The sequence below is a fragment of the Pocillopora verrucosa genome, chromosome 6 (genome assembly GCF_036669915.1).
Source record: "Pocillopora verrucosa isolate sample1 chromosome 6, ASM3666991v2, whole genome shotgun sequence".
Taxonomy (NCBI): domain Eukaryota; kingdom Metazoa; phylum Cnidaria; class Anthozoa; order Scleractinia; family Pocilloporidae; genus Pocillopora; species Pocillopora verrucosa.
Window position 1 is genome coordinate 23,106,660 of NC_089317.1, and position 25,594 is coordinate 23,132,253.

The 25,594-nt window shown below is 37.5% G+C and overlaps 2 protein-coding genes across 2 annotated transcripts in view; both read right to left on the minus strand.

The window, feature by feature from the left end:
• Positions 1–482, minus strand: part of LOC136281760 (uncharacterized) — a 1,467-nt gene extending 985 nt beyond the window's left edge. The window contains exon 1 of the mRNA XM_066168665.1: positions 171–482. Coding sequence (XP_066024762.1) covers positions 171–470 — 300 coding nt within the window. The 5' untranslated portion in view covers positions 471–482. The remainder of the gene's footprint in view (positions 1–170) is intronic.
• A 10,972-nt stretch (positions 483–11,454) lies between these two features.
• LOC131770615 (uncharacterized) lies at positions 11,455–13,228 on the minus strand. Its single transcript, XM_059086337.2, has 3 exons — positions 13,147–13,228; positions 12,533–12,844; positions 11,455–11,857 (listed from the first exon to the last, which is right to left on the minus strand). The coding sequence occupies exons 2-3, from the start codon at positions 12,830–12,832 to the stop codon at positions 11,636–11,638; spliced, it is 522 nt and encodes a 173-aa protein (XP_058942320.2). The 5' UTR covers positions 12,833–12,844; positions 13,147–13,228; the 3' UTR covers positions 11,455–11,635.
• Between the last annotated feature and the right edge of the window lie 12,366 nt (positions 13,229–25,594).

The window sequence follows — 25,594 nt, forward strand, 5'->3', positions numbered from 1 at the left end:
AAAAAATCATGTTCTATGATCCGACACTATCCTTTAATCCATTTAGAACTGATTGCTACTTACTGCTGATTTCTTCTTGTTGTCTTAAAAGAATTGTAAGACAGAGCAGAGCGTTTTTTTACAGAGAGCGTGAGCTATTGATTAATGAAAAGCTTATGTATTTCAAGCACCTTGTTGGTTCCACCGTAGAAGAAATGCTCGAACAGAAGGATTCCTTCCACTTGGTCCGGAACGAGGAACATGGAGCCATTCACACCTGAGATGTTTATATCTGTTCCAGGCCCGACAACCTTGTGGTTAGATGGGCCAGCACCAGCTTCTTTGTCATTGTTGTTTGCGTGGGTGTAGAAGATCCAGGTTCCCGAACTAACATCGGCTTTTACGAAGGAAACACCATCCTTTTTCAGGTTCGTCTCAGAATTTGAAAACTCCTGGCTCAAACTGCTCGCGTCGTACAACTTGATGGACATGATGGATCAAACCTGGAATAGATTGACATGGAAATAACAAAACAGATGTAAATGAATTTACTACTGATTACTTCGGACTGATTACTTCGTATTAAAGTCTGTTTTTGCACAGACGAGGCTTTAAGGTTAATTCCATCAATAAAAGCAATGAAAATCTCGAAAAATGAGCGGTCGAAGAAGGCAAGAATTTTCAAATTGCCAAAACGGCTCTTCCGAATAGAGCCGATGTAATTTTGGGAAGAGTTGGCCTACCAGCAGGTAGTATTTAAAACAAGACTGAGACATTTTTGGTGTGTTTCTGATTTCCAGCTACATCTTTCGGGAGATTTTTCCCAACCTTTTGTTTTCCAAGCTTGTCTTATGGGAAGATCACTTCTTCTAGACGTCTTACGAAACTGCAAAAGACAACTTTGGGAGTGTCTATGAGATTCCTTTTATAGCATTTCATAGATCAGAACTGCGCATGTCACAGGGAAGTAAAAAAACTTAATTAGGACCCTAGGACATAATCAAAAGAGCTTTAAAAAAAAAAAGATTGACACGTTTCACCATACCTACATAATATCATTGTGGCTGACGACTGGCGCTTAGCGAGGAGGTGGTCCTCAAAGACCAATCCTCAACAAGATGTTGCTCGATAGTTTAACAGCAAATTTTTCAATATTGAAAAGATTAAAAACGCTTGCGAGTTTCACCTCTTTGCATACCTTTAAATAGAATAACTCAGCTTGGTTATTTTGTGGTTTCACGGTAGCATTCCAGCTCGTACTCTCTTGTGTTTTTTTAACATTTAAAAAAAAAATGTGTTTACGCCCTAACAATATTTCACAATAGAAATTGATCGGTTGTTTAAGGTGTATTTTTAGCACGCGATGGATGCTTTAGTCTAAATGTAAACAAGAAGTGAAACAACCCGATATGTTCACCACTCCCACTAAGAATCAAAGAACAAAAAAGAACAACACTTCTGAATATACGATGCTGCTTAATGTTTTGACGGCAAAATTCGATTTGGAAAAGACAAATCACGCACACGCCTTTCAAATCCTTGCTTGATTGTTTTGTGGTTTCACAATAGCATTCTAGCGCGTCCCAGCGTCACACCTTATCTAGTGACATTTCACAAGAGCCATTTAGCAATGTGGTTAATTTCGAAAGAATGACTTCTCAGACGTTTTCTCATTACCCAGGGTGAAACTAGACTGACAAATTATTTTGAGACATGCTTTGTTGCTTCATGTGTATTTTTAGCATGCAATGGATACTTCAGTCTGAATGCAGGCAAGAAATGGACAACCCGTACGTTCACCGCTCCCACTTAGAATCATAGAATAAAAAAGTGTCTGACAACTGGCGATTAAAAAAATATTCCTCAAACAGTAATTCTAAATACAGAGTAGCTCTATTATGCGGATAAGTGATAAACGTGACTCTGCCTAAATCAAAATGTACCCCCCTTAGGATACAAGCTTGAAATTCTGTCTAAATAAAGTGTAGTAGTATGTATTCCAGGCGGGATACATTCATTTAATTTGATCAATGTTCAGATTTTGCACGTGATCAGAACGTGGCTATGCTCTTTTCTCCAAAATTTCGAGGCGATTCTAGACTCTAAACATTCTAAACAGCTCAAAGCTAAAAATCAGCGCCTTTATACTTTATCGAGTACAAATGTGGCGATTAAATTTTTTAACCTCTAAAAATGATCTAAAAGCTGGTTCCCCAAAGCATTTACGTATCACACATATATTTTCGGTACATTGAGACTCGCGGGAAAAACAAACCTAACTGATTCCCGTCGAGAGCACACAACAAATAGCATTCAACGACAAACAAGCTTTCTTTGGCCCAGCGGATCTTACGAAAACTTTTTAGTGTTTTAAAGAAGTGTACCAAAAAAATTTGACTGCCTTCTTTATGAAATGTCTTTTATTCAAGAAGTGGGACCTGCTCTAATTGTACAGTCGGACTCAATTCGTGCAAAGGTTTCTAGTTAGGTTTTTGATTTTAATAATTATTTTTACTTTGGTTTTTAATTAGCTTCTGATTATTTCTTCTCTTTGTATGCTCGTATTGTCCGTTTACACTTCCAAAAAATTTTATCCTTCTTAGACGCATATATGTATATTCACCCTGACAATCTTACTATTCACTTGAAAATGACCGAAGTTTGGTCGAAACGTCGTGTTTTACCGTTCGTTTTTATTGTCAAAAATAGAAATGAACTCGATTTTACCTTGAGAAAAACAAAACAGTGAAGTCGACAGCACGCTAGATATTCCTTAACGCAAATTAGTACCACAGTGAATGTGTTTTTCATACACTCATCGTCTTTCGGTCGAATATGTAATTCAGCAATGACTTTACGAATTGAATTTGTAACTTTTTAATTTTAAAAATATGTTTGGTTCTGATTGTGCTGCTCTTCTATCTTGACTTCTGAGTTCTCATTTACATATTGTATTGTAAGGGATAGGTGTTGTTCTGTCCTTTTATCAGCTAGCTTGAGTTTTACCACAGAAAAAAGTTGGAAATGATAGGAATTCAGAGTCTTTGTCCATAAATATAATTAAAAAGGTTTGTTTCCTTCTCCTGGTGTAAAGGTTATTATCTTTTTAACATTTTCAGTCATAGCTGGTTTTTGTAATAGAGTATCTGTGACATCTGAAGTTCTCTCCTCAACTTCACACCATCCATCATTACCACTGAAATTTCAGTTAGTGACTTATTGTTCGGTGTAATTATCACGTCTTTGAGTAGCTTCAGAAACAGTAATTTCAGATACAGGATCAGTTGAATGTATTTCAGTATTACGAGTGCTTGAGTGTGATTTACTGAAGAATTCTTTCCATTCATTACTTTGATTTGAAAGAGCATCATTAGCTCTAGTATCGGGATTATCAAGCCAATTTTCCTTTCACTTCTTGTTTTAAACATTCAGACTAGAGTATCCATCGCATGCTAAAACTGCACATTAAACACCCTTTTAAATCTCAAAGTACGTTTTCCATTTTAATTACCCACGGTAATGAGACAAAGACCGAGAGAAACAAATTATTCTTTCTAAAATCAATTCAGTGCCAAATGGCATTTATGAATTATCATTAGGGCATGGGTGCTTATCAGTTTAGAGTTATATAATAGGCTCAGTTATGCACGCATTCTGATTGGTTCTCACTTATGATCTATTGAAGGACAGACGTATAGATGACGTCATCATTAAAACTTTTTTAAAATTTCTTTATTATATAAAACAAATAGATTCCAAGTTTACGTCAAAATGTGGTAAGAACATCAGTGACACACTCGGCTGCGCCTCGTGAGCCACTTTGTTGTTCTTACCACATTTTGACGTAATCTGTGATCTATTATTGAAAAGACGCACGGCAACTTGGAATCTATTTGTTAAATATTAAAAAAACAGAAGAGAGTACGAGCTGGAATGCTACCGCGAAACCGCAACTCGTAAGCAAGCACGTTGCAAATTGTAAGGAAGCACGTTGCAACTCGTAAACAGCAGCAGAATCACAGGACAAAAAAAACTCTGAATACACGATGTTGCTTGATGTTTTGACGGCAAAATTCGATTTAAAAAGATAAAAAACGCATACGCTTTACAAATCATAGTTTGATTGTTTCGTGGTTTCACGATAGCATTCCAGCACGTTCTCTCAGCGTCACACCTTATCTAGTGATATTTCTCAAGAGCCATTTGGCAATGGGGTTAATTTCAAAAGAATGACTTCTCAGACGTTTTCTTATTGCCCTGAGGAAAACTAGATTGAAAATTAAGTTTGAGACATGTTTTGTTGTTTTATGTGTATTTTTAGCGTGCAATGGATATTTCAGTCTGAATACAAGCAAGAAGTAAACAACCCGTACGTTCACCACTCTCACTTGGAAACATGAAAAAGTGTCTGACAACTGGCGATTAATAAAATATTCTTCAAACAGTAATTCTAAATACAACGTAGCTCGATTACGCGGATAAGTGATGGCGTGACCCTGCCTATATCAAAATGTATCCCTCTTAGGTTACAACTTGAAATTCTGTCAAAATGATTTTGTATTCCAAACGGAATACATTTAATAAATTCGATCAATGTCCAGATTTTGCACGCAATCAGAATATGGCTATCCTCTTTTCTCTAAAATTCTTGGCGATTCTAGACGATGTGTCGCTAGCTCTCCGCTACTTAGTTAGAACTTAGTTGAGCAGCTTAAGGCTAAAAACAGCGCTCTAATACTTTACCGCAAGACAAATGTCGCGATGAAATTCTTTAACCCCTAAAAATGATCTAAAAGTTGGTTCCTCAAAGCTTATACGTATCACATACATATTTTCGGTACATTAAGAGTCTCGGGAAAAACTAACCTAACTGATTCTCTCGAGAACACACATTAAGTGTCTTCATCAATTATATGCCTGAGCGATGGCTTTTGCATTTTCATACACTCATCGTCTTTCGGTCGAATATGTAATTCAGCAATTACTTTACGTATTCGCAAGAAATAGAATTGAACTCGAGTTTTACCTTAAACGGAAGCCCGAGACGATAGAGAGAGCGAAATAGTAAAGTCGATGGTAAACTAGATATTCCTTAACACATAGCGGTATTAGCACAGGAAGTTTTCCTACACTCGTCATCTGTCGGTTAAATATTTAATCTAGCAATAACTTAACGATTTCGCATCAAATTGAAATGAAATCGATCACATTCTACTCGGAAGTCTGAATCAATATTCAAAGGAAACTGTGAATAAGTCATGGATACATTTTACGATAACGATTTCACATCAAATTGAAATGAAATCGATTCTATTTTACACGGAAATCTGAATCAACAAAAAAAAAAGAAAAAAAACAGTGGAGTTGAAAACACGCCGAAAATTCCTTAACGCGAAATAGGACCGCAGTACAAGAGATTTTTGTACATTCACCGGATTTTTGCTAATCAGAGTAATGTCTAAACTGGGACAGAAACAGTTCGTAAGCACTGTATTTCCAAGCCTGATTACTTGGACAATTTAAGCTTATATGGTGGGTGTACAGTAAAAGATATAAACCCCGGTAAGAAATGTTTTACGTAATAGTCTAGTGAGCAGCGACATTACTATGCATATATCATTGGCAATAGCTGTTTGTGTAAGAGATTTCTTTTACACTTCACACCAGAGTAGGAAAATCTTAAAATGAAATTGATGCACAAACAGTGTCTTGGAATTGAAAGGAAAGTTCTCTTTTCCTTTTCCTGGATCCATTTAGAACTGCTTTCTGTTGCTATTGGCATCAGGCATAAATCGAAAAACCTGATGGTAGCATGTACTTGGCTAAATGATCTTACCCATCTTAGACCTACATAAATACCATAACTGGCCCAGAAAGACTACTCTCGTAATAACTTATTCCTAGAATCCGCCATATGATTCCTTTATTTCAGATTTGTAACTTCATGCTAATTATCTAATTTAAGTGTTTTTACCATGAATGAGGGTGACAAGTGTCAAACCTACTTATCATACGGTATAACGTGTGTTCTTGTTGGGTAAAACTTGTTTTCCATGTTTTGCACGTGACCACAAACATGGCTGAGACTTGTGATAAATAGTCTTGACATCTTTGAAGCTGTTTTCTCTGAACGTCTTGGCAATTGCAAATGTGTCGTTAGCTCTCCACTAGTACTTGAGATAACAATAGAGCAGCCTAAGGCTAAAAACCGCACATTTATACTTTACCGAAATACAAATGTGGCAATTAAATGTGGCAATTAATCAAAGTGATCTGAAAGTCGGTCTTCAAAGCTTCTACGTATCTTAAGATGCAGTAGCGGTGCACTATGACTCTCGAGAAAAAGAACAAACCTAACCTGATTCCCTCGAGAGCACACATTAAGTGTCTACCCCAATTATAAGCCCGAGCGAGGGTTTCGCAATTAATTTCGATTCCTTAGTAGCGAAGAAAGTTAGACTAAGAGGTACGATCCATGCATATTTCAATATATTCTTTATCATCATTCATGGATTGTGCATTTTACCCAGATTAAAGTATCCTCGCTGAAGTGATGGTCATCTCTCGGTTGAAAATGTAATTCAACAAATAGTGAACTGTCATGTAACAAATAGAAATGAACTCGATTTCACCTTACACGGAAATCCGAAACAACAAAGAAAGACAAAACAGTCAAGTCGACAGCACGCTAAATATTCCCTAACGCAAATTAGTGATGTGGCTGCCATGTGGCTGCCATGTGGCTGCCATGGGCGACTAACTCTCAGCAAATCAATCAGAGAGTTTTTAACGCGACTTTATAATATATTTAATCTTAAAAAATCCTGACACAAGTTGGTATTGATCTGATCGGATCGGTTAAAAATGCAAACAAATTAGCGTGCGAATTCTTATTACAATTTAAATTAAGGTAAATACGCCTAAAACTAAATACGCTCAGGAAAACTACAGCGAAAATAACCACGAAAACTTACATTTGTTGCGATGCTGTTTAATTACTGCCTAATGGCGAAGAAGCTGCACGACGTGCGATACAGTGAAATATAATTTCTGCTTAGCAAGCGGACTTACTGAGTAAACTGAACAAACTTCGATGAACAATACGGTCTAAAGACATGCAACGTTACACAAAAAGTTACGAAATGTTACCGGCATAGTGCGTGCAAAATTCAACTGTAATTAGTGATGTTTGCACAAGAACAATAAACAAAAAGGAAAAAAAAAAAAAGATTAAGGCGTTTGTGATCTACTTCAGTGAAAGTGTTTTTCATATACTCGTCATCTTTCGGTTGAGTTTGTAATCCAGCAATTACTTTAAGTATTCGCAAGAAATAGAATTGAACTCGATTTTACCTTACACGGAAGTCCGAGACGATAAAGAGAGCGAAACAGTAAAGTCGATGGCAAGTTAGATATTTCTTATCGCAAACTAGTTACCACAACGCAAAGGAATTTGAATACACTTATCATCTTTCGGTTGTATAGGTAATTCAGCGATTACTTTGCGATTTCGCGAGAAGAGGATCTGAAATCGATTGTATTTCACGAGGAAGTATTAAAAGATAACAAAGGGATGACAGATATTCTTTAACGCGAAATAGAACCGAGGTGCGAGATATTTTTGTTCGTCCTCCGGATGAATAACAGAGCACTTAATTTCTGACCCCTCGGGAAACAGTTAATTTTGTTTTTCTTTCAAGTCTCCATGTTTCCCTCTACTTCGTCACGGGGAAAAGTGGGGCTCTCGGGAAAACAAAACCAACTGCTTCCGCTTCCATTTGGTGTATATTGTATAAAACTTAGGGGGGCATTGGCAGTTTATTTTAATTCCTTACCAGCAAAGGTAACAGATCTAGAGAGGCATGATCCATGTATATTTTTTATAAATTCCTTATAATGGTGCAAGGATTGCACATTCTAGGTACATTGAGGTCCTCTCGCTCCACTGATGATCGTTTTTCTGTTGAACATGTCATTCAGCGATTAGTTGAGGACTTCACAACAAATAGACATCAGATCGGTTTACAAGTATATACACGGAAGTCTGAAACGGCAGGGTTGCGCAAAAACAATGCTTGACATTATAGTAAGGTTGCTCCTACACTGAGGTTTCTCTTTATGAAGACTTTTTGTGTTTTTCAAACTTCATTAACGTACCTACCGTTACGTAAGAGATTCGATATCGAGAATTTTTAAGCAGAAACGTGACTTGGTAAGGATTGATTTGCAAATCAGGACTCGCCTCACAATCTTAACCTGAACCTAGTATTTATTTTCCATTCATCTCTTAGTATAGGTAATCACATGATTTTGCCGGAGTGCAATTTGGAATAAATAAGCACGGGTAACTTTTTTCAAAGATTAACAAAATTGCACGAGCCCGCAGAGCGAGTGCAATTTGTGGTCTTTGAAAAAATTTAAACAGTACTTGTGGACTAGAGGTGTTTAGAGAAGGGAATTGCTTTTATTTTAGGTGTAGAAGATCCAAGTCTCTGAGGTAACATCGACTATTACGATGGAAACACCATCCTTTTTCAGGTCCTTCTCTGAATCTGAAGACTCCTGGCCCAAACCGCTTCCGTCGTACAACTTGATGGACATGATGGATCAAACCTGGAATAGATTGACATTGAAATAACAAAACAAATGTAAATGAAATTATTATGATTGGTTACTTCGCATTAAATCCCGTTTTTGCACAGACTAGGCTTTAAGGTTAAAATTCCATCAATAAAGGCAATGAAAATCTCGAGAAATGAGCGGTTGAAGAAGGCAAGAATTTTCAACTTTCCAAAACGGCTCTTCTGAATCGGGCCGATGTAATTTTGGGAGGAGTTGACCTATCAATTGTTAGTATTTAAAACAAGACTGACACATTTTTTTTGTGTTTCCAATAGTAGCCTTCTGATTTCCAGCTACACCTTTCGAGAGATTTTTCCTAACCTTTGTTTTCCAAGCCTTTTTTAGCGGACTACTTTTTCTTGACGTCTTACGAGACTCCAAAAGACAAATTTGGGACTATCTATGAGATTCCTTTCATAGCATTTCATAGAAGAGAACTGCGCATGTCATTGACGTGTTGTTTACGAATTGCAAAAAAGAAGTAAGAAACTTAATTAGGCTCCTAACACATAATCAAAAGAACTAAAAAATATTGAAACGTTTCACCATACCTATTCAATATCATAGTCTTTGGCTGACGATAGTCCACTTAACAGTTATGTACTTAGTTGCCAAGCCTTTGATTTGGAGTGAGGCTGAAGGTGACCATGTTGTGATAGAGACCAGTATCTAGTTAGCATAACAGCAAGGCAATTTACATTTGAAAACCAGCAATGAATAGCCTCTCAGATGTTTTCTCATTGCCCTGGGGTAAACTAGATTAAAAATTTACTTGCCTTTCATGTGAGGGTATTGTCTTTCATGTCAGTCATGTCATGGAATTTGGGTGCTGCAAAGTAAATGTTGCAAAGTAATCAACCCAACATTGACGCACACTAAGAATGGCATTGAGAAAGAACTAGAGTGTTTGTTTTGGAAGGGCAAGTTTCGCTGACTCTGGCGAAAATTGCGCAAAGCATTTACATAAAGGATATTTGAAAAGTAATCTTGTTTTTGTCTCACAATTGCTTATTCTTGGATGTCTTATTCCAGATCGCACTTTCTTGTGATTTTTTTTCCACATATCTTAACCAATAAGTGCCCAAGCTTCAATAGGCTTCCTTCTTCGAATAAACACCCACCCCCTAAAGATATTTCATAATAGCCGTTTGGCACTGAGGTGAGTTCATAAAGAATGATTCGTTTCTCTCGGACTTTGTTTCATTACCCTGGAGTGAATTAAACCGAACACGTATTTTAAAAATTAATTGGTTGGTTGTTTTAGGTGCAGTTTTAGCATGCGATGGGTACCGTAGTCCGAATGGTTAAAACAGGAAGTGAAATGACCCGATACGTTCATCACCCCTGCTAATTAAGAATCACATGGAGGACAAAAAAGAACTACACTTCTGAATATACGATGTTGTTTGAAGTTTTAACGGCGAAATTCGATTAAAAAAGATAAAGAACGTACACACCTTTCAAATTATAGCTTGATTTTTTTCGTGGTTCAGCACGTTCGCCCAGTGTCATACCTTGTGTCATGATATTTCTCACGCATTCTGATGCATTTCGCCCCGGGGTTAATTTCAGATGTTTTCTCGTTGCCCTGGGGAAAACTGGTTGGAAAATTTACTTGCCTTTCATGTCATGGTATTGTCTTTCATGACAATCATTTCATGGAATTTGGGTGCTGCTAAGTAAATATTGCAAAGTAGTCAACCCAACATCAACGAAGACCAAGATTGGAATTGAGAAAGAACTTCGATACTATCTACCTAGTTAAAAGGTTCATGTACTTTGTGAAGACCTCGCGATGGTCGCCAAGATCTGTCGGAATCAGAAAGATTGGCAAGGAATATTTTTACCTTTTAGAAGTTTACACGTGTTTTGTGTACTGTTCCTTCACTTACAACGCACACACCGACAGCTAAAAGGCCTAACACGAAATCATCACTGGAGTGTTTGTTTTGGAAGGGCAAGTTTTTCTGCTTTAGTGTAAATTTCGCAAGGCATTTACATAAGGCATATTTGAGTAGTAATCTTGGTTTTGTTCTATGGTTGCTTATTCTTGGATGCAAAGCATTTCTAAAAGGATATTTGAGAAGTAATCTTGTTTTTGTCTCATGGTTGCTTTTTTGCGAAGATTGAAAAGATCAACAAGCTATATTTACTTTCTGCGTCGACTGCCATGTTGCATATCTGTTTCTTTGCTTTAAATGTTCTCCACGAATTACATCTTGTCAGTGAAATGGTATATTTTCGATTCAATTTCGTGTTTAGTTGTCACAGTTGCCTATGCTTTCCCCGATGAAATAACATTTGCCGGTAAACAACTTAAAATTACGACACAATGTGCAGTGCACTGGTCTAGCAGAGCTCGAGGTCATGGGTTCAAATCCCGTGTAGGCCTAAATTTTTTCTTCAGACCTTATTTTTACTACTTCTTGAGTAGTGTTCATCATTGTAAAGATCGGTTTCAGATTTATTCCTTAATCCGCAGCTGCCATATACGATCTTGACATTCATAGTGATGATATTGTTTTGTTGTCTTTGTAAGAAGTGATCGGTCGAAATTCAAGCCAGTCCTTGAAATAATGAATATTTCTGTGATGCGTTTGATAACTGTTGACTTCATGTCAACATCACAGACTCTATCTTACACTCTGGTCACGAGAAAAAAACGGTTGAAAATTGCAATTTTTCCTCTCCTTTCCTTAAAAACGCAGCTTTGGTACAAATTAAAATCCTAATTATGCAATACTAAACACATCCATAGGGTGAGATCACATCCATTTCGCCTAAAAAAAGCTCTTTCTTAATAAAAAAATTAAAAAATGCCAACCTTTTGCAATAAACTTCTTTTATTTGACTCATCTCTAATGACTTAAAGTGCTGAGCTGAATTGACAAAATCTTATTTTGCTAACTTTTCATCAATCAAAAGATAATAATAAGGCCAAAAACTAAAAAACAAATGAACAAAACAAAACACGAAAAGAAAAGAAAAAAGCTGGTATGAAATGCAAGCGAAGAGCCAGGTCAGATTGGTCATCTCATTTCTTGCGGAGGCTCTGCAATCGGTCGTTGGGGAATTTCATGGCGTCTGGAGTTGCATAGCGCGTGTCTGGCTCCAGTTGCTGTTGCAAGCCCTGATAGTTGGGTTTGGTGAAGATGGCAAACTTCTGGTTCTTTGATAACACGATGGCAGAGGAGACTCCTTCACCTTTCCCGCTCTGGAAATAGGGGTTCACATTTGCGCAACTTTCTTCAAACCACTGCACGAAATTGGGGAAAGAATAGAACCCAGATAAAGAAGAACCAAAATTCATAAAAAATAATAATGTACTCACATCTAATCTCTAAGACAGTAAATAAAAGAATAAACTCGTTTGCAGGAATGCCTTAAGAAAAGCTTTGAATCTGATTTAACTCCTCATTTGACATGAATAGGACGAAACAGAGCTATAACTTTAACTGGAAAAAAGTGCACCACATTGTCATGAAACATAAGCCGTTTTGTATTGAAGGGAAAGAGAGGGGTATGGGGACAAAATAATCAGTTTTGACACCAGATGTCTGATCTCCGTTACCCTTTCAACAATCTGATCGCTTTTCAATATCTCTCGCGCCCGTCACTTAGATCAAGTGTCTGCATGATGTACATATGACATGTTTGTGATTCCTTATCAGCATGAATCTATGTGAAAACAAGCTCTATTATTTATCTCTGTCTAGGCGACTATGAAGATTATTCATCGGGAATAATCTACTTTTTTAACTAATTTATTCCAGGCCCGAGTTCACTGACGGCCAATTTCAAACCGAAATAACTGAAGGAAAAACTGCTGATTTCTTCTTGTTGTCTTAAAAGAATTGTAAGGCAGAGCAGAGCGTTTTTTTACAGAGAGCGTGAGCTATTGATTAATGAAAAGCTTATGTATTTCAAGCACCTTGTTGGTTCCACCGTAGAAGCTATGCTCGAACAGAAGGATTCCTTCCACTTGGTCCGGAACGAGGAACATGGAGCCATTCACACCTGAGATGTTTATATCTGCTCCAGGCCCGACAACCTTGTAGTTAGATGGGCCAGCACCAGCTTCTTTGTCATTGTTGTTTGCGTGGGTGTAGAAGATCCAAGTTCCTGAGGTAACATCGGCTTTTACGAAGGAAACACCATCCTTTTTCAGGTCCTTCTCTGAATTTGCAAACTCCATGCTCAAACCACTTCCTTCGTACAACTTGATGGACATGATGAATCAAACCTGGCATAGATTGACATGGAAATAACAAAACAAATGTAAATGAATTTACTATGATTGATCACTACGCATTAAATCCCGTTTTTGCACAGACGAAGCTTTAAGGTTAAAATTCTATCAATGATGGTAATAAAAATCTCGAGAAATGAGCGGTCGAAGAAGGCAAGAATTTTCAACTTGCCAAAACGGCTCTTCCGAATAGGGCCGATGTAATTTTGGGAGGAGCTGACCTATCAATAGGTAGTATTTAAAACAAGACTGAGACATTTTTTGTGTGCTACGCCTTCCAGGAGATTTTTCCAAACCTTTGTTTTCCAAGCCTTTTTTCTTCTTGACGTCTTGCGGGACTCCAAAAGACAACTTTGGGACTATCTATGACATTCTTTTATAGCATTTCATAGATCAGAACTGCGCATGTCATTGACGAGCTGTTTACGAATTGCAACAAGGAAGTAAGAAGCTTAATTCGGCTCCTAACACATAATCCGACAAAAGAACTAAAAAAAATATTGACACGCTTCACCATACCTACTCTATATCATAGTCTTTGGCTGACAATTGGCGCTTCACAAGATATTAGTCTTGAAGGACTAATTCTCAATAAGATGTTGCTCGATAGTTTAACAGCAAAATTGAAGCTAATAAAAACGCTCGCGAGTTTTATCTCTTTGCATGCCTTCAGGTAGGAGATGACAGCTTGTCTAATTTGTAGTTTCACGGTAGCATTGTAGCTCGTACCCTCGTGTTTTTTTTTCACATTTCTCAACGTATAAGTGCCCACACCCTAAAGATATTTGACCAGAGAAATTGGTTGGTTGTTTAAGGTGTATTTTTAGTATGCGATGGATGCTTTAGTCTAAATGTAAACAAGAAGTGAAACGATCCGATAAGTTTGCCACTCCCACTAAGAATCAAAGGACAAAAAAGAACAACACATCTGAACATACGATGTTGCTTGATGTTTTGAAGACAAAAATTCGATTTAAAAAAGATAAAAACCACACACGCCTCTCAAATCATAGCTTGATTGTCTCCTGGTTTCACCATAGCATTCCAGCACGTTCTCCCTCAATAGCCATTTCGCAATGAGGTCAATTGCCTTTCATTTTTTTTCTTTTTTTTTTTTGGTTATTGTGTATTTAAACATGTTTGTTAATTTATACATTGCAAGCAACAGAAATTATGTTTACCATATAAATATGATTACACTGACAATTATATACTCACTTGAACTAGAGTAAAAGTATTGTGTCAGTGATCATAGTATTTGTTGGACACTTTCTACATCTGTATTGTAAATTTGCAGACCTGAGGGTTCAACACTATCTGGGGTAGATCTTTTTTTTTCTTTCATGTCATGGTATTGTCTTTCATGTCAATCATGTCATGGAAATTGGATGCCGCAAAGTAAATGTTGCAAAGTAATCAACCTAACACTAAGAACGGCATTGAGAAAGAACTTTGCTACCATCTCGCCAGTTAAATGGTTCATGTCCTTCGTGAAGACCTTGTCGCTAAGATTTGTCGGAATTAGAAAGGTCGGCAGGGAATATTTTTACCGTTTAGAAGTTGACAAGTGTTTTGTGTACTGTTCCTTCACTTACAATGCATACGCCCACAGCTAGGCCTAACACGAAATCATCACCTGAGTGTTTGTTTTGGAAGGGAAAGTTTTGCTCACTGTGGTGAAAATAGCGCACAACATTTACATAAGGCATGTTTGAAAAGTTGTTTTGGTTTTGTCCTACGATCGCTTATTCCTGGATGTCTTATTTCAGCTCGCACTCTATTATGTTTTTTTTTTGTTTTTTGTTTTTTGTTTCACATTTCTAAACTAATAAGTGCCCACGCTGTAATAAGCGTCGTTCCCCAAATAAGCACTCACTCCCTAATGATATTTCACAATAGCCATTTTAGAACGACCTGAGATATTCACCACTCCCACTAAGAATCATAGGCCAAAAAGGAACATCACTTCTGAATATACGATGTTGCGTGATGTTTTGACGACAAATTTCGGTTTAAAAAAATGATCACCTGAGTGTTTGTTTTGGAAGGGAAAGTTTTGCTGGCTGTGGTGAAAATAGCGCACAACATTTACATATTACATGTTTGAGAAGTAGTCTTGCTTTTGTCTTACGGTCGCTTATTCCTGGATGTCTAATATCAGCTCGCACTCTTGTGTGTTTTTTTTTCTTTTTTTTTTTTTTTTTTACATTTCTAAACTAATAAGTGCCCACGCTGTAATAAGCGTCGTTCCCAGAATAAGCACTCACTCCCTAATGATATTTCACAATAGCCATTTTAGAACGACCTGAGATATTCACCACTCCCACTAAGAATCATAGGCCAAAAAGGAACATCACTTCTGAATATACGATGTTGCGTGATGTTTTGACGGCAAATTTCGGTTTAAGAAAAGATAAAAAACGCATACGCCATTCAAATCACAGCTTGATTGTCTCCTGGTTTCAAGAGAGCATTCCAGCACGTTCTTCCAGCGTCATACCCTATGTAATGATATTTCTCAAGAGCCATTTCGCCATGAGGTTCATTTCAAAAGAATGACTTCTCAGACGTTTTCTCATTGCCCTGGGGGAAACTAGGTTGAAAATTCATTTTGAGACGTGCTTTGTTGTTGTATATGTATTTTTAGCATGCAATGGATACTTCAGTCTGAATACAAGCTAGAAGTAAACAACCCGTACGTTCACCACTCCCACTTGGAATCATAGAATAAAAAAGTGTCTGACAAGCGGTGATTAACAAGATATCCTTCAAACTGTAATTCTAAATACAACGTAGCTCGATTACGCGGATAATTAATCGCGTGACCCTGCCTAAATCAAAATGATCAAAATGCAACCTACTTAGGATACAATCTTGAAATTCTCTCAAAATAATATTTTATTCCAAGCGGGATACATTATTAAATTCGATCAATGTCCAGATTTTGCGTGATCGGAACGTGGCCAAGTTCTTTCTCTAAAATTCTTGGGGATTCTAGACAATGTGTCGCTAGCTCTCCGCTACTTGAGAACTTGGTTGAGCAGCTTAAAGCTAAAAATCAGCGCCTTTATGTATTATCGAAAAACAAATGTCGCGATTACCACAGTGGTATTACCACAGTGCAAGAAGTTTTCCTACGCTCGTCTTCTTTCAGTTAAAAATTTAATCCAGCAATACCTTAACGATTTCGCATCAAATTGAACTGAAATCGATTCTATTTTACACGGAAGTCTGAATTAATCAAAGAGGAAAACAGTGGAGTCGAAAGCATGCCAGAAGTTCCCTAACGAGAAATAGAACCGCGGTGCAAGAGATTTCTGTATCATCATTGATGTTTGCTAATCAGATTAATCAGATTAATCAGTCTAAACTAGGACAGAAACAATTCATAGGCATCGTATTTCCCAGCCTGATTACTTAAATAGTTTAAGTTTATGGGCTGGGTGTACAGTGAAAGCTTATAACCCCCGGTAAGAAATGTTTTAGTGACATAACCATATATCATTTGTTATAGCTGTTTGTGTGAGAGATTTCAATTACACTTCACACCAGAGTAGGAAAATCTTAAAACGAAATTGATGCACAAACAGTGTCTTGGAATTGAAAGGAAAGTTCTCTTTTCCTTTTCCTGGATCCATTTAGAACTGCTTTTTGTTGCTATGGGCATCAGGCATAAATCGACAAACCTGATGGTAGCATGTACTTGGCTAAATGATCTTACCCATTTTAGACCTACATAAATACCATAACTAGCCAGAAAAACTACTCTCATAGTAAATTATTCCTAGAATCCGCCATACGATTCATTTATTTCAGCTTTGTAACTTCATGCCAATAATCTAATTTAAGTGTTTTTACCATAAATGAGGGTGACAAGGGTCAAACCTATTTATCATACGGTATAACATGTGTTCTTGTTGGGTAAAACTTGTATTCCATGTTTTACACGTGATCACAAACTTGGCTGAGACTCGTGATAAAGAGTCCTGATATTTTTGAAGCTGTTTTCTCTGAACCTCTAAGCGATTCCAGACGATAGTACTTGAGATAACAATAGAGCAGCCTCAGGCTGAAAAACAGCACAGTTATACTCTACCAAAATACATATGGCGCGACTAATTGTTTTAGCCATTCAAAATGATCTGAAAGTCGGTCTTCAAAGCTTCTACGTATGTTAAGATCGCATTAGCGGTACAATGAGACTCTCGGGGAAAAAAACCCAACTGATTCCCTCGAGAGCACACATTAAGCGTGTACACCAATTATAAGTCTGAGCGAGGGTGTCAAAGTTAATTTCGATTCCTTAGTAGCGAAGAAAGTTTGACTAAGAGGTACGATCCATATATATTTTAATATATTCTTCATCGTCATTCATGGATTGTACATTGAACTCAAATTAAAGAATCCTCGCTGAAGTGATGGTCATCTTTCGGTAGAAAATGTAATTCAACAGTGAATGTACTGTCATGCAACAAATAGTAATAAACTCGATTTTACCTTACACGGAAGTCCGAGGCAATAAAGAGAGCAAAACAATGACATTCCTTCGCGCAAACTAGTACCACAGCGTAAAGGAATTTGAATACACTCATCATCTTTCGGTTGAATTAGTAATTCACAATTAGTATGCGATTTTGCAACAACAAAAAAATGAAATCGTTTGTATTTTATGCGGAAGTCCTAAACAATGACAAAAGGAAGACATTTCCGTCGACAATATGCCAGAAATTCGTGAACACGAAATGGAGCCGCAGTTCGAGATATTTCTGTTCGTCCCCCGGATATATCACGAAGTACTTAAAATCTGGCCCCTCGGAAAACAGATAATTTTGTTTTACTTTCAGTTCTCAATGTTTCTCTCTACTTCGTCCGGGGAAAGAGTAAGGCTCCCTTTATACATACATACATATACATACATATATATATATATATATATGGAGTTGTATGTTACTCGTATCAATCAGATCGTACCACAGGAGTGTGTTTCCACCAATCAGGGCGTCAGGGTATTGATGATGTCAATCGTGTCATGGAATTAAAGTAAATGTTGCAAAGTAATCAGCCCAACATTGACGCACATTAAGAATGGTACTGACAAAGAACTTTGATCCCATCTATCCAGTTAAATGGTTCATGTCCTTCGTGAAAACCTCGTCGCTAAGATTTTTCGGAATTAGAAAGGTCGGCAGGGAATATTTTTTTCCCATCTAGAAGTTAACTCGTGTTTTGTGTACTGTTCCTTTACTTACAACGTACTCGCCGACAGCTAAAAGCCTAAGACGAAATCATCACTGGAGCGTTTGTTTTGGAAGGGCAAGTTTTGTTGACTCTGGTGAAAATTGCGCAAAGTATTTGCATAAAGCATACTTGAGTAGTAATCTTGTTTTTGTCTCATGATTGGTTTTTTGGCGAAAATTGAAAAGATCAACCAGCAGTATTTATTTTCTGCCTCGACTGCCATATTTCTTATCCATTTCTTTGCTTTAAATGTTCTCCACAAATTACATCTTGTCAGTTGAACGATATATTCTTATATTACTTTAAAATACCACTACTAAGTTAACAAAAAATAAAATTGTCTACATCTTTGTTAATTAATTAATTAGTTAATTAATGGTTCCTGGAACAAATGTCACTTTTTTTAACTTAGTCTTGTTGCATTTTAGCCTTGTTTTGAAGTTTTCGAGTTTATCTTAGAGCCTTGATGAACTGTCAAGAGAATTCCATAGAATAGGGGCCTTGAAACTGTTCCTTCCAAGATCTGTTTTTATGAGTTTGATTTCCGCATTTCTAGCGGAAGCTCTGCCATCAGTCGTGAGGGAAACTCCGCGTCCCTCGGACTTCCATACCACGGGGTTTCACATCCGGGCGTCTTTCTTCCAACCACTGCATGAAATTGTGAAAAAAAAATAGCACTCAGATAGGAGAAGAAACAACTGTCATAAGTTATAATTCGATACTAACATCTAAGCTCTAAGATGTCTGCTGTCGCTAACAGTCAGGCCTAAAAGTCTCGTTCGCAAGCAAACTCTAGAAAAGCCTTACGAAGTCTGTCGCGTGTCAAGCGAACATGAGGTGTTGTGTACTGGAGTTTGGGGCCGGATAGGCCCTTCAGTGAAATGTCTCAGAAAAATTTTTTATTTAATGATTTACTTTTTTTTTTATTAAGGTCCTTGTTTGGTTGTGTGCCTTTAGTAGAAATTAAGTAACTTTTCTTTTGCTGTGCCAATTTTTTTCCTGCCGTCCCCCTTCGCCCTTGTTTTGGCACACTCTCGAATCAGCGAGATAACAAAGATAGATCCGTAAGGCGTCGGCTTATGATAATAATCGTCATTTACACTATGAGTTTTATCGTTATTTTTGTTATTGTTATTTTTATCATTAATCTTATTCTTGTTATTAATCTTCATATTACTGATATTTTCATATTGTTATCGATTCTGGATTGATTTTCCATCTCGAGGTGGAAAACCTTTCTTAAACATATCTCAGCGTCGAGGAGAAGCATTTTTTTAAAGCAATTAGTTGGTAGCGTGCAATTCACATAACCAGTAAATTATCTCTTGATACGACTCATTCCTTACCTCAGGTACCAGCACTAAAGGAATTTCCTTGTTTTTGGATGGTACTTCAATATGGAAATTTTCAATTCGGTAATATGTAGCAAACAAACCCTGAATAGATTATGAATGATTCAAGAATACGATTATCTACCTTTCTTATTGTCGAGACCAAGAAGGACACAAAAACGGTTGCACTTGTGTGTGCGGGCGAACCTTTCAAAAACCATCTTGCCGAGGTTTCCAGCGGCAAACAACCTATAAAATAGGATTTTAATTAACAATAGACTTAAAGACGCAGACAAACTACAGGATCACCACAGAGACCTTTTTCAAGATAGAAAAATCCATATTTAGTAGTGATAGGGATTTTGAGAAATTTTTTACCGCCATTGTCGAATCACCAATGAAAAAATTAGTTGGGCTGCAATCTTTCTGCAAACAATGGGTTTAAATATGAACGATATTTTTTTACTTCCTCTTGAAAGAAGCTCAGGTTTTTTTAAAAAGTTCAGTAGTCTTGAATTAGTGAATGTGGGTTAAGCCCTCGTCCTCAATAGGAATTCCTGCTTACTTATGCATTTCCCACGTGCCCCATTTTTCGCGATAGCTTGTGATCATGAAAAATTAAACGTCAACCTTAAAAACGAGCTGCATTCAACTGTCTGTGAACGGTCAAGCATACACCCCGTTGATTTAACAAAACGACAGTGGTTTTGCGTGGTCTTAAGCCTTATCGACAACGATATTCGTCAACACAGTGTCAAAATTTGTTGTGGACTCACTCGGCTGTGCCTCGTTTCTACCACAATATCAACCTCGAAATTTCCGAGTCATCCATGTTTGAGAGCTAACTAAAGCATTGTGTGACACGTTGAGGCGAGCAGCGTTGTCCATACTCTTACCGATAACGACAAATTGGCCAATCAGATTACAACATTTCTGCCAATTGAGGAAAAATTATCTCGTAAATTTCAATTTAATTCTGCTAACTTACTCCTTGTCCACCGATGCCAGTTGGAGGTCTGTAAGCGCATCCTCCGTCCCTACAAAAAAGTAAAATAACAGTTTTTCTTTTTTAATCAGTATGAATTTTAGCTATTTTTAAGTATCATAGAGTAGGACATGATTGTAAATTTGTAAATTTTCATTAATAATGTATGATTTTGTATGATTTTAAAGTGCTTTGAGCAGAGCGCTATATAAATAAGGTTACTGTTATTATTAAATTATCCACAACATCAACTGATCAAAGCTTTATTAATATTCCTAACCTTGTACGTCGCAAATGAGGAATTTACCACGTGTGAACACCAAAGTCCAGTGAACGAATGCCAAGCATTTGAGACCCAACTGACTACTATGACCTGAACGCGTTGGCAACCCATCGTTGTTGATGAATTTTATATAAGGACCGGGCCCGATCATTGGCTCTATGGTCATGAACTCTGCAGTTCCTTTCCGTTGCACCAGGTAGGATGGTATTATTCTATCGAGCATGAAAATAATGGAAAGAGGATTACGAAAAAAAAAAAAAAAAAAAAAGAAACCTTAAAGACTTTCAGAACGTTAAACAGGGCATAAGCAGTGAGGGCAAAGAACGCAACAGTCGACGTTCATTGCTGCTTATACTTCCATCAAGGATTGCAAAAGAGACATATTTCAGTTATCAAAGTATCAGTTATGTTGAAGCTTTTGGAGTCCGGGCACAGACATAGGAAGTGACACCGGCTAACATCACAAGAAATTTTAGAAAGGAAGACAGAAGAAAAGAGGCAAGCCTTTAAATAGTTACCTTGGGAATTCATCAAAGCCTTTGATGCCTTTGACTTTTTTTATAAATATCTTTCCCAGCTTCTGGGCGATGGCCTGGGTCTGAACGTCCTGATTTGAGAAGGAAAACACCGATTTTTGTTATCAGCAGATTACAAGAACCCTTTAATTGTCTTTAACGAAGAACTCTGTAACATACAAGGTTATTTAAACTGACCTGCGGCGATTCATCAACGAAGCCAGACAGAAACGAGCTTTAAGATTCAATATGAAATTTTTTTTTCTTAAATGGCAGAGTTGACCGAGCGTCAAAGCCTAGACAAAACTGGCCACTCACAGAACGCACTGTATTATACCAAAGCGAATATAATGGTTGAAAGTATTTAAACGCATACCTTTTTGCACAGGTCATACGTTTTTCTTAGATCTTCGTTTATGGGTTCTTTCGCAACCCATCCATTTGGAGCTGGAACGTCGAACTGCTTCGGAAAGTTGGTAATTTCTGCTCTATAGCAGTTTCTCATGCCCCCCGTTCCGATAAGCTCTTTCAGGTTCATGGCCATCTCTTGTTGGGCAATTTCCCACTTCCCCTCGAAGGTCGACTCGTCGACTGTAAAGGATTGGATGAGAAACGTATCTATTGAACAAGAAGGAAAAGCCATGTGAATTTCATTCACCACAACACAATTTAATCGAAAAAACAAAATAACAAAGAAAATTGGAATATAACATGAGAGAAAAAAAGAAAAAACCAACCGGAGGATAGTTTAATATCTTTCCCGCATCTCACCATCTGAGCTAAGGCACTCTCAGGCATTTCAGTTTCCTTGAAATGTTCTAAAGGTAAACATACTACGTCAAACCATAAATAGCATTTCAAAACGTTTAATTAATGAGCAGGTTCCCATGACCATCCTACTTTCCATTTAGTTTCCTGGGTTGGTGCTTGGTCATTGAATTTGCCGCCGCACTTTTCTTCATTTGGCTAGTACTTAAACTTTGCCAATGAGGTATGGATAAAATAAGAACCAGCAGTTGTCAATCCAATTCAACCAGGTATTTTACGAAAAGGTGTGCAACACTAACCTTGTAGAAGGATGCTCGAAACTGGATCCTGTTTCGACTTCGTAGATGGATGAGACGTAAGGCTGCTCTGTAACCCAAGGAAAAAATAAGTTGGCTTTTTACTTTCACCAGTCGGCGTGAAGATTATCTCCCTGTTTCCTCTCTAAGAATATTAAAAGGAGATGCTAGCAGCGTTTTCGCTTAAAAAAGGTAAGGGCGAGTACCTGTTGGAACTGGTTCTTGCTGGGCTGTTGGCAGAGGTATTGCCAAATTCTTTGTTTCACTCCATTCAGCAGTTTGCCTAGCAAAAAAAAAAGGGCACAAGGAACACAGATAAATCATTCTTACTCAGTGTGAGAACGAACAAAAACCAAAAACCATAACGAACCGCATTCACCGCCTGTGGATAAGAGCTCTTATTCAAATAAAATTGAACAAGTGAATCGGAGTGAATCTATTTGAAATGTAGTCATCTTCTGCAAGAACTTCAAACGAAGGGAAAGTTAGGCCGGTGAACAAATTTCATAGAACTTCCTTCTCTCTGATGATTTAAGAGGAAAATCTGAATACTTAGACCACCTCAGTCGGTTTTTCTCAATCGTTGTCCGCTTACACAATTTTTTCTTTGGTCATAGTGTTACTACTATCCCATGTTCTCGTGTATTAGCTGCGAATGTTTGCTTCTTATCCAACAATATCAACGTTTTCGTGTAAGTATTTGTTTAATAACAGCCCTGGGTTTATAACTAAAGTTTTGTTTTGAAGCTCATCAGTCGCACACGAGGGCGGAAGCTTTCGAATAATGTCGCCACACTTTTGCACAGTGTGGTATTGTTTGACGTATGCAAACGAGCGTTCTGTGTCGACAAATATCCCAGTGCAAATTGTGTTTAAATATCGACAATAGGAAAAGCATACTGGAAAATAATCTAGAGCGATTTTTCAGGGAACAAGCGCACCCTTTCTGTGCGGGTTTGGTCTAATATCATGTCAGTTTTGCCAGGTATTCGTATTCTAGTCGTTTTTTATCAATACGGATCATCAATCTCAGCGTGAGCTGGGAAGATTTTGCATATCTATACGTATATCACTAATCAAGGCTGCTTGTTTGAGTGAGAGAGTCCTAGCTAGGAGAAGGACCTCCTAATGTATATATTTGGCAAAAGTACGTGATATATGCTTCTTGCGCACTGAAGTCAACATGGCGAAGTTTCTCGCTGAGCACCATGTGACACCCCCCCCCCATAATCCTCCACTCCTCTCCCCTAAGGCAGTAAATAATGACTTGTTCCTCGTTTCAGGCTATTCTCACAGAATTATTCTAAATCCACGGCAGATATGATCTCTGAGTATCTTCATTTAACGGGGTCTAATGATTTATAGTACACGTGCCCAGATAAATGAAATGAGAAGGGAGTTTAGCAATGGACATTCCACTAGGCGGCTCTTCTTTTCCACTGCTTCCAGATGGAAGTCTCAGTGTTAGTTTTTTAAGTACTTTCCTCAAATATTTTTCTTAAAACGTGGGTCTCTTTTAATGTTCCGTAAATGTCTGCTGACCAGAAGAATAGAAGCAAAGATCATATTATCTCATGACATCATTTAAGATAGCGAATTTGATAAAATCGGATTTTTTCCTGATTAGAATTAGTATGGAGGGCATGCGTGCTGATGTTAAGTTGACAAGGGTGAATCAATCACTCTGTTTAGCCAATACGAGAGCATGGTAGCTATGGCAACTGACCCTTACACCCATTACAATGCATTTTCATGATGAATTGTTCTCGTTTGAATTATCTCGTCTTGCCTTTCGCAATAGGCGCTTGAACTTCCTGCGGTTTGTTTTAGTGTTATGTTGAAAAACATAGCGATCTATTGTCTTTATCTCATTCTCTATAACACTTAAATGTCTGCTGTTTAGAAGAGTAACGGGAAGTTATACAGTTCTGCTTAAAACAGGAAAGAGACTGCCTTAAGTGTAGACGTTTTTAAGCACACTTCTGGGAATTATACATCGAAGTAATGAAGAGAGGAAAAGGAAAGAAGAAACGGTTGTTCTTGAAAGATAAAGCTGTCGATTATACGAACTTGCATTTCAACCGTCCATCGACAAATTGTAAGTAAACCACGCTTTATTGGGTTGCAGTCATGTTTTAAGGTATTAAGAAGAAATGAAAAGAAAGGCTAAGTAAAGGTAAATCGATTGTAGAAATACCAGGCCATCCTTTGATTAATTTGTATGCATTCTTGCGCTGATATGTGAGCAAATTTGGTTGTCTCAGCCAGCTAGAAGACTTTTTAAGAGTCACTGTTAGCTTAGTTCTGTTTTTCACAACTTAGGAGTTGCATCTATCACTTTAACTAGCCCAGTCACCACTGATTTTCAATGATTACATATTATTGCACCGTAACTTATCACTCTGCCTGACGACAGATTTTCTTGTTTGCTTCTCTCGTTGGCAATTCAGGTCTAAAACATCCCTACCTGTGAAATGAGAGTCCTAAGGCTGAGCTGGAAATAGCATGAAAATTTAATTTTTAAAACCATCGCGACTTTAAATAGCACTAAATGGTTAAAAAGAAACTGTTTATTATATGTTGTGAAAATACTAGCCATCTGTAATTTTGGGCACATTTCTTATATTATTAATTTAAGACCTTCGCTGAGGGACTCTGTGAAAACATCTCAATTTTCAGTACAGCGAACGAAATATGAGGAAAGCGCTTTAACTCGCCACAGCATAATTCCCTTCTCCGCGGCAAGATTTCTCGTCTTTCCGCGGTGGCTGGAGCTGTGTTACCTCGAGCTTACGATTTCTATCGAGGATAATCTGTTCAATCACTACATAATAGATTCGCAGAAAAGATAAAATATTCCTGATAAACATGACTGGTTTCAAATTTGTTTGTATCTGAATTTAGTTTTATTTAGAATTCCCAAGAGATTTTGTGTTTGAGACAAGTGATCTTGTCTGAAACATGGCTAAAGTAATGTGTGCTCGCGAACTTATGAAAAACAAACCTAGGTTTATAACTGAACTGTGGCTTTGACACTGAGTAAAGGTTGCACGAAATTTTGAGACGATCATATGTAAACCACTTTTTGCTGTAGTTCAGTAGTATTGTTGTATGGCCTGTGAAGAAAACTCGAGAAATCGAAGTATATTGACCAAAAGGTGAAGCAAATCTTTAATCATTGAAGCGAGGGATAATGAGACACCTTGCTCGAATAAGCGACACCAGCTCAAAACTATTGGGACGATCCTGAGATCATAGAAAAGGAGAGAAATGTCCCTGCCACAATGTTTCATCCGCAGAACTACAATTCCAATATGGATGTAAGTTG

Coding starts and splice junctions, on each gene's coding strand:
- LOC131770615 (XM_059086337.2), bottom strand. CDS start 12,832: ATGTCCATCAAGTTGTACGAAGGAAGTGGTTTGAGCATGGAGTTTGCA. Junction 11,858..12,532: donor TCTACGGTGGAACCAACAAG/GTGCTTGAAATA, acceptor AATTTCGTGCAG/TGGTTTGAAGAAAGTTGCGC.